The sequence below is a fragment of the Leiobunum rupestre genome, chromosome 2 (genome assembly GCF_980474605.1).
Source record: "Leiobunum rupestre chromosome 2, qqLeiRupe1.1.hap1, whole genome shotgun sequence".
Classification (NCBI taxonomy): Eukaryota; Metazoa; Arthropoda; class Arachnida; order Opiliones; family Sclerosomatidae; genus Leiobunum; species Leiobunum rupestre.
The window spans coordinates 5591277-5606599 of record NC_143385.1 but is presented as its reverse complement, the minus strand read 5'-3'; the positions used below and the strand labels follow the sequence as shown (position 1 = coordinate 5606599).

Genomic DNA, 15323 nt, shown 5'->3' with positions numbered 1-15323 from the left:
AGTGCTCTAAATGGTGTTCTCAGTGTTCCACCTTCCGAGCAAGAAACTCTTGACGGCGAAATTGACGCTAGACGGTGTTCGATAAAATTTGATATGACAGGCCAACCTTGAACGCGGTCTTCGCCATAAAAATAAGTGGTTAGTATTGTCTAATTCTATCCAGTCATATTACTAGATAGAAAGTTTGGCACATCCATTTTAAAATTTCAAATGGGAGGTCTGCCGGGAAACAAAATTCGGTGGAGTACAAGTAACCTCTGGAATGATGTTGATTAACCTACAATAGGAAAATATGCAAGTGCCCGGTTAGCCATTACCTTCCCCCTTTGCTGGTTTGTACCAATCAAACTGACGAAGAACTAATGCTTTAATATTTATTAGTAATAAGATAGATATAGACAGTACATGCGTTTTATGTTAATTTTGTACAAAAGTCTATAAAAGAAACGGAAGACAATTGAATATATTTAACTGCGCCAGGCTTTAGAACTTAAAAATACAGATACGAGTGGCCTTTAAGCATCGACGAAGGCGAAACGCGCCAGGATTCCAGGATACATATGCCCCAGAAGATTGTCTTCGCTACTTCCGTAATTCAGCCTGACGTACTCCCGAAGTTTACAGCGCCACTTTTCGGCGTTAGCCATATCGTATTTCTCGAAATAAAGGGAAAACAATTTGGCACTCACTCGATACAGCAGAGCTGTAATGTCGCCACCGTACTTCTCCCAACCGTGAAGAAATTCTTCGTAAGCGGCAATGGCGCTGTTTACGTCATCAATGTCGTAGTAGGCACTCGCCAATGACATTAGAGGAAGAGCGACGTAATGCTGGGCGAACGGAGAATCTTCGGAAAGCTGACGGAGTTTCTTTAGGATCTGTTTCAGTTTCTTCGGATGAAGGAAGTGGTCATCGTGGTACTTTGCCAGCAAGGCGTCTCTCCGTGAGCATCGATCTTTGGGTTCCCGAGACTCGTAGAGACAGAGATCGCATTTGCAGACGAAATCTTTTACTTGGAAGGCGAATATTCGTTGTCTTAGAGGGCAGGCGTGTTCCCGATACGGAATGAGAAGTTCATCTCCGGCCTTCATCGGTTTGAAGCATCGTACCTGAGAGACGTCTCCGAACAAAGTGACGCTGACGTTGCAGTTGAAGCAGTCGTTGTTTATGTAGGACGGCATTATCCACAAACCTCTGCAATGGCCTTCGTCGAGCCCGATTTCCAATCCGTTGATGTTAATTATAGCTTGGATGCGTTTCTTATCAACTTTGGTACAGTCGTCTGTATCGGGATTGAGGTGACCTAATGCTCTACCCGCGGTTAGAGCGTAGAGCTGTTTGCCGTTCTCTGGCTCTTTGGAAATTTTATGTTTGATGATGTTAAGCAAAGATCGTTCCGATTTAAATCCACTGGCGATGGCCGTGTTGCTGAGGCCTTTCTCCTCCACTTCGGAAAAGTGTATACCGAAAGCTTTGCTGCTCAAAAGCAACTGACCAGGTTCGACATCCTCGGTCACGATTAAGCCACGCCCCTTGTAACCGACGTCGGTTACTTTAACCGGCCCTACGTAATCGGCGAGGTCGTGTACCACGGCTTTTCCCATGGAGACGTGAAGTTTCGCCATATCATAATGACCGAAATCTCTCTGGTCGATGTAGTCCTCAATCGATTTTAGCAGTGGCGTAAAGTCCTCTTTGGGGACATCAGTTTTCAGCTTCTCATCCAGAAACTCTTTGGCTTTATCGTAGTCTTTCAACCCAATATAAGCTTTGGCGGTTCTGTAAATGGCTTTGACGTGCGACGGATTATTCGCCAAGACGTTCGAGGCGTCTTCCAAGGCACTCCGGTAATTTTCCAATTTCAGGTGGCAGATGGCGCGGTTTGATAAAAGGTCTTCGTCGTAAGTATACTGAGACAATCCTTCAGTGTAAGAAGCGATGGCTTTTACGTAATCACCCGTTACGAAGTACTTATTTCCGCTTCTTTTAAATTGCACGATTCCTTCGGGTAGTTCTTCCTCTACGATTTTGATGGCGGCTTTTTTTGATGATTTCTTGGTCGATTTAGCGCTGGACAAACTTTTCCACTCGATATTTGGAAATCTGTCTTTCATGAAGTCTTCACTTAGAATAACCACTTCTTTGGACTTGTCGCTGCGCAACTAATAAAAAATATAAATAAAAAGTACAAATTAGCGTGAATTTGTTATCTTAAACTTTCTCTGGTCTATTTTTTTAAATTCCCCGACTTTCCAGATTTTCCATAGACATTTCCGGAAGTTGTTGTTTAACCTATATTTTAGTAAAGGTTTAATACTATTTTTTTTTAATTCCCTGACTTATAGAGTCATATTAAAATTCCCTAAATATTCCAGATATTGTGGCAACCCTGTATAGGCGCTTAGAATTTCGTTCCCACATAATAGTTAATATAGTTAGATAAATTGTAAGGCTTCGTTCATAGAGTAAACCACTCACATAGAGTGGAAGGCTATCAGCGAAACTTGCCGGGAGTAGTGGCTCACTCCTGTAATCCCAATCGTCTGGGAGGCAGAGTTTGTGGAAGGCCGTGTGAGGACGACCACTCATCCCCCAACGGGTGGTCGGAATACTTCCGCCACGGGTGTCCCCACCCCTGTACCCTAGTATCCCCCCGTTGGCGTGGCCGTTACACATATCTCACCCTGATTAATCAGTTATTGTGTGTGTGTTGGTGTCTAAGGCCTAGGGTCGACACCGATGTGTGTGTATCTAAAAAAAAAACAGCGAAACTTGTTAACACATTTCGTACGCAACGTCTTGTTTTCGAGGCGTAAATTAAACAAGTTTGTCTAAAGGAAACGTACAATATCTAGATAAAAAAGGAAGTTTTATGCTCTTCGGACTATATTTATTCACGCCTCTAAAACAAATTGGCTCGTTAGAATTTATGTTTCACGCGCTTCCATAGGGCCTTCCACTCTATGTGTGTGGTTTACTCTATGGCTTCGTTTAAGAAAAATTAACTATAAATACTCACAGCTAATCCCCCATCGAGAGTGGTTTTAAAATACGGGTTTACAATGGCCACGAACATGCCCGCTTTGAAAGTCGTGAAATGATGGGGAAAGTTGTACACGACGACGCGAATCGCCCGCTCTCCAACAGGATCTTCAGCCACGAACATAATGGCCGTTATCTTGATGGCGTCTACCAGCAAACGACCCAGAAACACTTTCCCTGGGTGACACATAAGGCGATCTTAAGTTCATGTGTAAATTTTTATTACAATACATCTATTACGAGAGAAGTATCCAACTACAGCTAGGTACGTAAAATGGCCTTCTCGACCTTCAACAGATCTATCTAGAAACTACTTGAAATCTTATAATAAGAAATAACCGACATAAACAACCTCCAAAATGGTGATCTATTAAATTTGAAATTTGGGCATGCTTGATATACTCAATTTTGTTATCTAATACGACAGACTTTAATAGGTTTTTCCCGATCTTTTAACGTAATATTCCTGGTCATTTGTTTGGTGTCTCTAGGTTTAAATTCCAACCAGAATCCATACCTCTACCAGGAATGCTTATCCTGCCGTATCGCTTAAAGACCGAGAACAGAGTGAATTTCCACCCCTCTTATCCTGTACTTAATTTTTTGACGAGTGACAACTCATTGACATCTCTGACAGCTTGAGTGACAGCCTGGACAATTCCATGTATTGTAGCTTACCTCTTTTTTTGATTCTCATTGTATATATTCTATTCCAAAACAGTCAGAGCCGTCGATCAAGCTGTCGACGCTGTCACTCAAATTTTCGGGGTTTAAATTCGCGCACGAGAAAATGGAATCTCTGTTCTCGGCCTTTAAAGTAAGATCACTCTGACGGCTTTGGCCCCGCCTACGAGATAAAAATCCCCTCTGCGCTCGCTCCCCTCTCACGTAGTTGTTTGTTAAGTTAAGAAAGTGACGTCAAAAAACCGTCAGCAACATCGAGACGAAAATCTGCAGCGACAAGCATTCCAAGTAGAGGTATGGATTGCTGCTTCCAATAAATGTATAAAGCACTACAAATTATAGATAATTAACTTTCGATGGCTTTGATTCGGGAAAATACTTGGAAACAAAAAAAATCCTGCTACACGATACTAACTATCTATTTTGGAGATCCTTTTTATTATCCAGGTTTTCCAGATTTTGTACGATGTATGCCATTAAAATGAAAAATGTATCTTCCCGTCAAATCACAAACCAGGAAATTATATCTGTAGTCACGTGGAATGTTGAAAGAAGACTATGGTGGTCCTGATAATTATCATTGAAACAGGCGTGTTTTACAGCGGAGATTTTCGGTCGCAACGTTATAGGCTAAACTCGCCTTCTGGTCGACATTAAGCGTTGTCTCGAATTGAAGTTCACTTTGCTTCCGTGCTCTTCTCTAACCATCTAAATACCTGATTTTACACGGAACTACCGTTTTCGTGCAGAACATTAAAAAATATCCAAGATATTCTGTGTGAGATCTTCAGTGTGGGAACTAAGCAGGGTTTGTTAAATTCATTTTCGAATAAGTCTAAATTATCATTTCTGTCATCAGCGTAGCTTCTTAGCTACGGCAGCCCGCCAATCAATTCGCCTTACATTCGACGTAATTTTAAACCCCGCCCGATTCTCCAGCCACTATCGGGGCACGGTGGAAATGGACCTTTAGACATTCCAAGTGTATACATATATAATTTCCTCGTACAACGCATTACGACTCTAAAGGACATTGCGCTTCTTCTGTGGGAATGGCTTTCTTCCGAAATTGTCCATTGCCAATGTTCCCGATCTCCAGTATCAGTGTTACAAAACTTAGTATAGTCTTTTTGTTAAAAAAATTAACGGTATATTGGTTCGCTTTGTAGTCTGGTCCGTCGCGGTTTCAGGTTCATATTATTAACTTTGCCATATTTCAAATCCAAACAAAATTACTAAATGAATTTTCGTACGTGGGATTATTTGTCAATGTTTTCCATAAAAAATTGGTTTAATTAAGAAAATATAATAAGTAAGAAATAATAAATAAATCGGAATATGTGTGATAAAATTTAAGTCAAAATTGCACTGCTTAGGCATATGCAGACATTGGCAAAATCGCTAGTGATTTTTAGAGATTCACTCTCCCTCAAGAGTGAGAGTGGAACCAAATAAAAATCTTCACTCCTTCCCACATTCGCTTTTCTACACTCACCAAGTTCACTCTTCCTCAAAGAGTGAGATTTAGTCAAGGTCATTTATTTCACTCTCATTCTTTGCGGGAAACTTGAAATTGAAGTCGGGAAATTTGAAATCGTTCCAAAAAGGATATTTTAGCCTCCCTTCCCGTTAATAGATGGCCCCCCGCACTCCAGTAAAGTCATTAATTTAACTTTAAATTCGAATTTTCCGCCTTCTTTTAATAGTCTGGAAAATCGATAAGAGTGAAAGAGCTGACCTTGACCACCTTCACTCTTTTCCCCGATTGCTCACTCGGCGAGTGACTAAAAAGTGAAAACTCCAATCGTAAGAGTTGAGTTTTTGATTTGAGAGTGGAGTGAGAAAAGTGTGGGCGAAAATCACTCGCCAAAATTAACTCCGAGTTTTGCCCAACTCTGGGCATATGTACTGTTTATACATTATATTTTATGGATATATTGATTTTGGAAATACCACAGCGTAATTGGTTTTAGCCGAAACTCCTTTTATAAACAGATTGTGAAGGGTACATGTTTTCCATCTACCATAAAAACAAGAATTATGCCAATTAGGAAAAAGTATCACCGAACTTATTTTAGAGCTACGGCGCAATCTAGGTTTCGTTATCAGCACAGAGCTCCCTAGTGTCTAAATATGCCCATGGATAAATATACTACCACCAAGGATGATAACACGCTACTCAGTTCTAGTGCCAGTCCAAGTCGGAGCTTGGCGAGAGTGTCAGTGTCGAAAAAAGGTTCCGTCAGGAAATAAACATTAAATAATAGGAAATGTGATACTCATTGATATTATGTTACTTAAGATAATACCAGGAAACTATATAAGTATACACTACGAAAGTCTAAGGAAGATTTCTACGGCCTTGATGAAACTCGTAGAAATGGGCCTATCTTAAAGCGGGAAATCTCACGAGAAAAACTCTTGCGCCTCGCTACCCTCATTCGACGAAAACTCGTCATTAAACCTAGTCATGGTTATTATATTATTAGAATACCTGATTATCTCTTTTATAACCATACAAATACCTGAAATTAAGTATCACTACACTTCTTTCGCGAAGAACATTATAATTACTTTAAAATATTAAGTACGATAACAAATTGAGGTTTTTAAATCCATTGTTATATAAGCCTATTTTGCGCGGGAAGATCCCCTAATTGTTACAATGACGACGCACTGTTTTCGCGTCAAACCTCGAGCCAATAAATTTGTAATATCGTGTTACGTCTTACACTTGACGTAGTTAAGCCCCGCCTTTTTCTCGACGCGCTTTCGTATCACCGTCCCAATGGAACCTTAGACACTCCAAGTGTACACCTCTATAGTTTCCTGATAATACGGATATAATTATCGTAACAGATTTTATTTACTTCAGGTCGCAGGAAACTTTAAATCTAAATTCTTACCTATAAGGATTTCGTCAAGAGACTTGGCTAGGGTAATGATGTCCACGACATTCTCGGCTACAAGGTTAACGTCCAGCTCTGGACTTAAGTGTTGTTGGTCCCTAGAGACTGAAGAATAGAGGACGTACTTGCCCAATCTAGCGATGTTTTTGGGATCGGTAGCTTCCTTGGTGTTTTGGAACTGTCTTAGAATATACTCCTTATTCGTATTTCTACTGATGATAATTCGTTGGTTAATAATGGCGTCGAAAATGTCATTAAGAAAGTCTCCCTTTGGGCGCGCGAAAGCCATTTTTACAAGTTATGCTCGCTATAAACAAATTAATTTTACGGTAACATTGATTTTAAGTATAACATAATGACTATTTATTTATATATCCATCCACAGGTTTCGTACAAAATTTCCGGGAATAATTTCCCTGACCAATTTGCCAAATTTTGCATGACAATTTTTGTAGGATAAATGATTGGGTTGATTTAGAATATTGCCAAATATGTAATTTTAAAACATCTTTTCAAAATGTATTTGTATGTTTTATGGGGGTAATTTAAAAATTCTCTGACTTTATGGGGACATTTTCCAATTTCTTGATTTTTCCCTGACTTTATGGGGACATTTTTAAATTTTCTGATTTGTACATGACATTTTGGAACAATTTTCAAATTCCCTGACTTTTCCAGGTCGTCTTCGAACCCTGCCATGCATTTATCTTTAACTGTTTTCCTAATGCGTGTTTAAACATTAACAATAATATATATTTTTGGTCCTTCTTACTTAAATTCCGTTTAAAAAACAAATATCTAAAGCGATAATGAAAAATCATTAGTCTACCACAAAACAAACAGCCGTTGAAATCGATAAAATATAACCTTATTTGGCCAATGTGAAGAATAGGCCCCCCTTTTTGTTTTAGTTTTTGTTACGATTTATTGATAGCATTTTTTTACGCTGAATTTAATGGTGTATTAATTAATTTCCGCAAACATACAAATAAAAAGTTATCGGGCAAATGAGATTTCACTGGCTGTTCTATACTTCTGCCCCCAAGATAGAGTAGAAGACATGAACACAAACTTTCATTTTCGTTTATACTAATCAAAACCAAAAAATAGAAAATGTTGGTGTAGTACATCACGGGAAGATTTTTAATTAAATATTAAACATCATTATACATATTTAAATTTAATGCCCCTCAATTAATTTCGTTCTCTGCGTATTGAGCAGGTGTGTAGATCACGGGAAGATTTTTAATGAAATATTAAATATCATTATACATATTTAAATTTAATGCCCCTCAATTAATTTCGTTTACCGCGTATTGAGCACTTGTAGCTTGTGCCGTTTTTTGATCATTTTCTTTATTTTAGGCCAAAGTAGGCGACTATCGGAAGATAACGTAGGTGTCCCAAGTTTTGGCCTAAAAATCTTAAGAGGAAGTTAATATTGGTTTTAACAGTACTAGGTGCGTTAGGTTATGTACTGTCCTCTAGGTTGCGTTATGGAAGGCCCATCGTGATAGCAAGAATGGGGTTGGGGAACACTTGAATACTCGGTGCGTTAGGCTAGGTACTACCCTTATAGTCAAACGGCCGATGGACGATGCAAAATTTCGTGGAAAAATTTCTTATATACATAAAAAATCAAGCCAAGGAACGATAAGGTACTATAATCAAAAGCTAACTTTTAGGCCAAAAACCTAGGACACCTCCCGATAGTCGTCGACTTAAATAAAGAAAATGCTCAAAAACAGCACGTCATCACGTTTTACAAGTGCTCAAAACATGGAAAACGAAATTGATTGAGGTACATATCATTTAAATATTCAGTTAACACCCAAATCCCCTATTTATAAGAGTAAAGTATAGTCTACACACGCATTTCTACTTCATGTAATCTAAAACAACTACAAATTACTAATTCAGTATTACTCCTTAGTACACATCAAAAACCAAATTTGATTTCACGGGTCCTGCTCTATCTCGGGAGCAGAAGTATAGAACTTCCATTTCACTAGTTACGATAATGCATTGAAATTGGCGATTTTCAAAACGCGTTCGTTTAACTAATAATCATTTGCGATAGCTAAAAAAATACCATCGTTTTTCTTCCAAACTGGGCTTTCCCCTAAATAAAACCAAACAAAAAAGAGTGGGGCTGGTGATTCACAATTACCCCTTATTTATATAACATTCATTCAATTTTGAGTTCCGCATTACAACATTTTTACCTCGTCATAGGCCTAACGGTATCGATGAATCCTAAATGATATTATGAGCAATTGCCTATATTATAAATATTTAACAACATAACTTATATATCTAAATGTTTCCCATTTACTATTTAAATTATAATAAAAGATAATAAATTTAAAATATTTACGTACCTTTTTAATTGTTTACTTCGTTGTAAAAGCCCCTAAAATGACAATTGTTCTGTCTGTTAACCGCGAAAATTGTGATGTAGCTGCGGAGACACGAAGAAACTGATATTTCGTGGACTAAATTACACAAAGCAGTGAAATGTATGGTATAAATCTACGGTCTATTAGGAAGGCGGCCCCTACCTAAACAAATGTCTACCCTAGCACCATTTGTAACATAATTACTCATTACTAATGATGTTACATATGCTAGCACCACCCTTCAGTAAAATAAATTATGTTTACTGACCTAAATCTATTCGCTACCGAAACTAGTCTAGGTGGCGTAACGGCGCTAGCTTATCCGAGGTAGCTATGGACAAATTAAAAAGTCATAAGAACCTTTTTCGTAAATAAACTTATCAAAATATAAGCAAGCGATGTAGAAATTATATTAAAATGCAAGTATCATTATTTGTAAAATAAAAATTTACGAATAACGATGAGGAATAACTAATAGCGGCTGCTTTAGCTGCTACCTATCTAACTTTCAATGGGAAACCAAAAGGGGGCGTAGCGATAGTTTTCGGTCGCGAATCGCGAACGTTTTTTGCACGTGCTCCATAAAGTGTGGTAACAGATAACTTGGGCACCAACGTGCCATCTGTAATTGTTAAAGTTAGAAGATAGAAGACACAATTTCACTATATTGGGGTTAAGTAAAGAGCTCTAAACTTTGAGAACACTTTGGTATCTATATCGCCGAAGTTACAGGAGAGGGCCAAAATTTTAAAAGGCATTTTCCTTAACGTAGGGAGATGAAAATCCATCAAAGTTTAACCCCCTTAAGTTCCCGCCAAAAATTACACTAGGGAATTGTGGGTATCCACATTCGATAAACACGTCATCACCTACTAGTCGATAGATGGCGATAGTGGAGCTATGAAGGCGCGAAATTTGAAAACGTCGATTAAAGGGAGATCTCATAAGGAAAATGCGCTTAGTATAGCGGTCTGATAACTTCGGTTCATTTACTTCTGATATCGGTAGATGCGGATATCCACATCTGATATCGGGTTTTGCGTCTTTTGCTGTGGGCTGCCAAATCCACTTTTACAGTTTATATAGAGACAAGTAGCGGCCAACGGTATAAGTTTTAACTTAAGCTGCTGAATTTTCATCTGCAGCAGGTGATAAACTAAAAGCTGTCTGTTTCGCAGACTGAAATTCTGCAGTGCGTGAGTTTCTCGGGTTGGCCGTCACGTTGTTCTGTGTAAACTGAAAAGGCTAAATTTGGCAAGTGTGTATTTTTAATCTGCTCTTTTGGGGGCTCTTCCCAGGTTTCAGTTCTATTGTTATTGTAAATTTATGAATATTTTAATCTATGTTGAATTCCATTGCTTTACTATAATATCTGTCGATTTTGTTAGGCGTTTGTTTAGTTTCTTTGGTGTCTGAGGTTTTTGGCTGACACCATGAGTTATTTCAAATAAAGAAAGGCAAAGCGCATTGGAAGTTTACACGGTAATGGAATCATATTAGTAGAATCTTTATTAACGACAGCGTCGAGAGTAACGTCTCGTGATCCTTCACCACGGTTTTCTGTTCGTAATAATAGTCATTTTGTTGTAGTAAGTCATGCACGAGGTGTCCGTCACTTAATAAAAATGCGTACAACATTCGGAATCTAGGAATCTTAGAGTTGATTCTCAATGTTTCCAAAAATCCTTTATTCCATTTGATTTCTTGATTCCATTCTGATTCTTCCGAAATCCAAATTGATTTTTCTCATTTCACCTTCGATTTCGTGGATTCCTTCAAAAAACCGTTGATTGCAAGATTCCAAATAATCACAATTTTAAATTCCGTATTTCCTAACTCATCCCTTAAGACCATTATACTCTTAGTTGATTCTCATTAAGGTTATTATACAATACATATGAAATTGATATATTAATTAATTAATATATATTAAATTTATATATTATTTTAGTCATGAGGAGCCGCGCAAGTGGAAAACTGTTATTTAAAAATGCGCAAGTGAAACTCGCGCCAATGGAAAACAACAAAATTGCATTTGCGCTAATGGGAACTGTGCAATTGGACCATTACCCCCCCCCCTCCCCACTACACCCAACTTGAACCATTTTTCTACACCTCTTTCGGAAGACATACGCGCCCCCCACCATACCCAACGGCCTTGGGAGAGTTACGCCCCATCCCCACACCGACCTCGTTGTGGATTTGTAAACTACGTAGCTAACAAAAGAAAAAATAGACGAAGAAGCCAAGATTCAGTGGTGCGATCTAGCGGGCGCGATTCCGATTCATATCCTCCATGATTCACCGAAAAGATTCCATCTCTAGATTCCTGAGCTGATTCCACGATTCTGGTACGATTCCAGACTACTGAGATGATTAATTGATTCGAAATTGATACCCTGTTAGATTCCATGATTCGGTTATGATTTCCGATCTGAAGATGATTCTTTGATTCCGGAAAATTTTAACATTTCCGCCCAGATTCCTTTGATTCGGAACAGGGGAATCAGGGCCTGTACATAATACCTTGAAGTGGTGGACCCTCGGTCATGTAAAATTACTAACGTGAACGTCCACGCTAAATACCCTGATTTTACTGGCGTCATGACTATTTAGACGTTAGAATTAAAATAGCAGACGACGCTCACCTTAAATATTTTCTGTAGATGAACGAGCTTTTTTCGATGTCACATTTTCTTGCAGCTCAACAACCATCAATTGTCAAACGTTGATGCGTTTTAACCATTAAGTTCCTATATAGTTATTTTAGAGCCACAATATATCTGCTGTGGCTTGAGTCTTGAAGGACACTTTCTTGAAATAATGTACGAACCGAAACAGTTACCATTAGTAGGTGGCGTCACCTATCTTTCAAATAAAATATATTTTATTATATGTCGTCTGCTTATACTCGTTTCACGCTAGTGGTAGATAGCGCCACTTGCTTAAATTATTCTCACCACTAGCTTGCGGTAGATGACGTCACCGACTAATGATAACGGGTTTGCTTCGTACATGATTTCCAGAAAGTGCTTCCAGCCAACAACTAAAAATTTTGGCTCTAGAAGTACTATATTCCTATCTAAATGGTTATAATTGAGACAGAATATACGAGCGCAACAAGGGACGTGGTGAAAACTACGTGGCAGAGCCTGCTCGGACTTCACCGTGATGCTGAAGCTAGTACTTAGAAATTTAATTTAAATATTAAAATATATATTAACCGGATTTTAGTTTCAATTAATAATAGAAACTTAAGCTTACTGGATATGACATCCGCGTAATTTTAGATTTTCAAACTTTTGAACAATTGAAGAAAACTTGGTAACTTAACAAGGAAGAAAAACCAGAAAATTAGACAGTTAACCTACATTGGGTAGTTCTGGCAGGCGCTCGTTGGTGTATTGGTTATAATGGTTTCCAGCAAGGGCCTAGCTATAAAAATTGTACGCCAATTCAAATGGGAAATTGGCCACTTTTGCCACCCATCGCTTATGTTTAAAATTGGACATTTAAATAACAGCCTTTTATTTCTAGTTTGTACTAATTAATTCTGTTTGGAACAATGTTTTTGTTTGGTCTTCTTCAATTCCTATAAACCGGGAGATTTAATTTTGTTCAGTGTTAGTGCCCCTTATAACTCTCAAGGTTCCTGTGTATCACTAATACTGCCGCTGACCTCCTTATATGGAGTGTGAACTATGTAGAAAATTTATCTGCTCACTCGCGAAACAACTGGTTTTTTATGTAACTAGCGTTTATCTCTTATAGCTTCTTGTTACCCCTGTGGCGCCATATGGCGAGATAAAAAATAACTATTTATCTAACCACATAAGTAAACAAGAAAGAGTAAGCCTATAATTAAAATTAAAAAATAAAACTAGTAAATCTAATAAATAAAATAAACAATTTAAAACCCATATTAAATTAAATCTATAAGATCATTGTCATAAATATTGTTTGTTCATTTATTAATGTTTTGTGTTGTGTATCCCATTTATGAATGTTAATGGAAATAAGACTGTTTTACGTTTTGTGTGCCCCATACTCCTATATTTGATAAATTTCCCATAGTCTACCAAAGTTTAATAAAAAATCCCCGATTAATAAACATCCTTTAATAAACTTAATTAGATCCTACGATACTTGGTATGTCATATGTGGTATGGTTAGAAAGCCCCAGAAAAATCCCAGAAGATGGATATAATTTTAAACTTCTAAATATTAAAATTATATTAAAAAACCCCATAAAACGGAAAAGTTTATTTTAAACCCGTAATTTAGCGAATCTATTCTATTCATTGTCCCACCTTAGTGTTACTTTCCCCAAGATAGACAATCCGGCGCCCAGAAAAATAGAAAATCCACCCAGAAGGTCAAATTGCACCATGAGTCGACAGTTCGAACAGGAAAGAGCGTCCGAATTCCCCCCCCCCCCTTTCCATGCAAACTATATAGCGGCCGACCTAACCCCTGCCTTACAGGGTGAAAGATCATATTCGGCTCTGGAAAATCCCCAAAATTTAGTTGCCAAGGACGAAAAATAGAAAGTCAACCAAAAGAGGTAGAAACAGAGACCCCTCCGATATAATAACCACGCCTTCCAAACCCCGAGAAAACATAACTGCAAGTAAAATCCAGTACCAAGCCTACACTTCCGACACCCGACTTTTCCACCCCCTCTAGACGGAAGAACAACAAAACCAGAGAACGCAAAGGAAACAAAAAGAGATTCTAACAGGAAGAGTTCCGGAACTAGAAGAGATCCCCAACCCAGTCCGGGCTAAGGCCGCGATATCTCAAGAACGTAGTCCCCGATGTCCCAATAAAAGATGCATAATGCCCAACCCAAAAGAGGCGAAAGGCCCATCCCGTTTAATTTCAAATGAATCCCAAAATCCAAGAAACGTTTTTTCCCGTGATGGAAAAACTATCCGCAGATCGAGTCAACTAAAGGCACCCCTCCAATCCTCCGTCGTCGAAGTATCATCCCACTGGCAAAGGACATTCCTGGGTTCCATTCCCCTTCTTTAGAAGCAAGTGTGCGTGTGTCTTGCGTAATCCGGAACCCCGTAATCCGGAAGCTCCCGTCATCCGGAATCCCGTAAGCGAAGAGCAGCCACAAAGAAATAAAGTCGTCCACGTTGCTTTGCAGTAATCAGATATTCGAGACATAAAGAAACAGAGCCAGCGAGAAGAAGACAAAATCTCAAGACAGCGAAACCGTAACGTTGAAAATTTCATTGAAAACCCCCCCTTACTGTTCCCTAAGATGGAAAAACTACGTTTAGGAATATACGCTAATCCCCGACAGGTTAAAAGATTGAGTCTAGAGCCCCTTAAACCCTGTTAAATCAATACTCCCCCATGATTCCTTCAATACTAAGTTAAGAGTGTTTTGCCAATATCCTGTTCCAAGAACGAGAAAAGCCCTGTGTCGAGAGCCCCGAACAATACCCCTTTATTCCAACCCGTATAAAAACCAAGCCCCCAACCCAAAAAAGTATTTTAACAGATTTTTACCTTGCCACACCAGTATAGTTTTGAGCTCTCCCCAATAATTTTATTAAATCCTAGTAATAGTAAATTTAAGCGCTTAACGCAAGTTTCTCTCTCTATTTTATTTAATCGCCCCCATTGTTAAGCGTTATTACCATTATCATGGCTACCAGGTATCCCGAGGATACACTAGATTTAAGTAAGAAGAGATCCCATTTTTAACTTTTTGTTCATTTTTTGCAATTTTTGTGTTATTTTTATCTGTCAATAAAGGCATTTCAATCGAGAATTTCATTGAGTATCCTAATTACTGTCCGTTATCATCATCTTTCTTTTACTTATTGCCATCGACGCCACTGCTACGTATCGTAAATAATAATCGATATAGGCGCGGGGCGAAGGGGTAATATTCTGTTAGACCTGGTCGCAGTGATGGGAAATTCGTTTATCCAAAGTATACATGGAAGCTCATAATCCCTTTACAAGCTAATAATAGTGTATTTCATTTGTTTTTAAACATTAAATCCTGTAAACTAAGCCTTGTTTGTTGAAATTCATCACAAAGGATAACTAACAGATCTGACCAACGAAAATATAGGAAACGTACTTTAATAGACGGTTAAAAAAATAAACAAGCTCGCCAGTCCCCTTCCCAAAGGAAGGTTTTGTTTGAATATGAGGGAAAAATATAACGTAGATCCGACGCTGCCACCTATGGCCTAAAACGTATTTTCAAGGTTTTTTCCGTTAAAATTTGATCTATGAAAGCTCGTCAGCCATATCAAATCCA

General features: G+C 38.4%; 1 protein-coding gene across 1 annotated transcript; it reads right to left on the bottom strand.

Annotated features, from left to right (window-relative positions):
* Window positions 1–373: 373 nt before the first annotated feature.
* On the bottom strand, window positions 374–9190 carry LOC149955593 (uncharacterized). The gene is made up of 4 exons (XM_090165330.1): window positions 9017–9190; window positions 6633–6942; window positions 3020–3219; window positions 374–2162 (listed from the first exon to the last, which is right to left on the bottom strand). Exons 2-4 carry the CDS (start codon window positions 6922–6924, stop codon window positions 516–518), a joined length of 2139 nt encoding a protein of 712 aa, XP_090021456.1. The 5' UTR covers window positions 6925–6942; window positions 9017–9190; the 3' UTR covers window positions 374–515.
* Between the last annotated feature and the right edge of the window lie 6133 nt (window positions 9191–15323).

Excerpts from the sequence above, each read along its gene's own strand:
- LOC149955593 (XM_090165330.1), bottom strand. The coding sequence starts at position 6,924 with ATGGCTTTCGCGCGCCCAAAGGGAGACTTTCTTAATGACATTTTCGAC. Across the intron at positions 3,220-6,632 it reads TCTTGACGAAATCCTTATAG|GGAAAGTGTTTCTGGGTCGT; the intron begins GTAAGAATTTAG and ends TGTGTCACCCAG. Across the intron at positions 2,163-3,019 it reads CTCTCGATGGGGGATTAGCT|TTGCGCAGCGACAAGTCCAA; the intron begins GTGAGTATTTAT and ends ATTTTTTATTAG.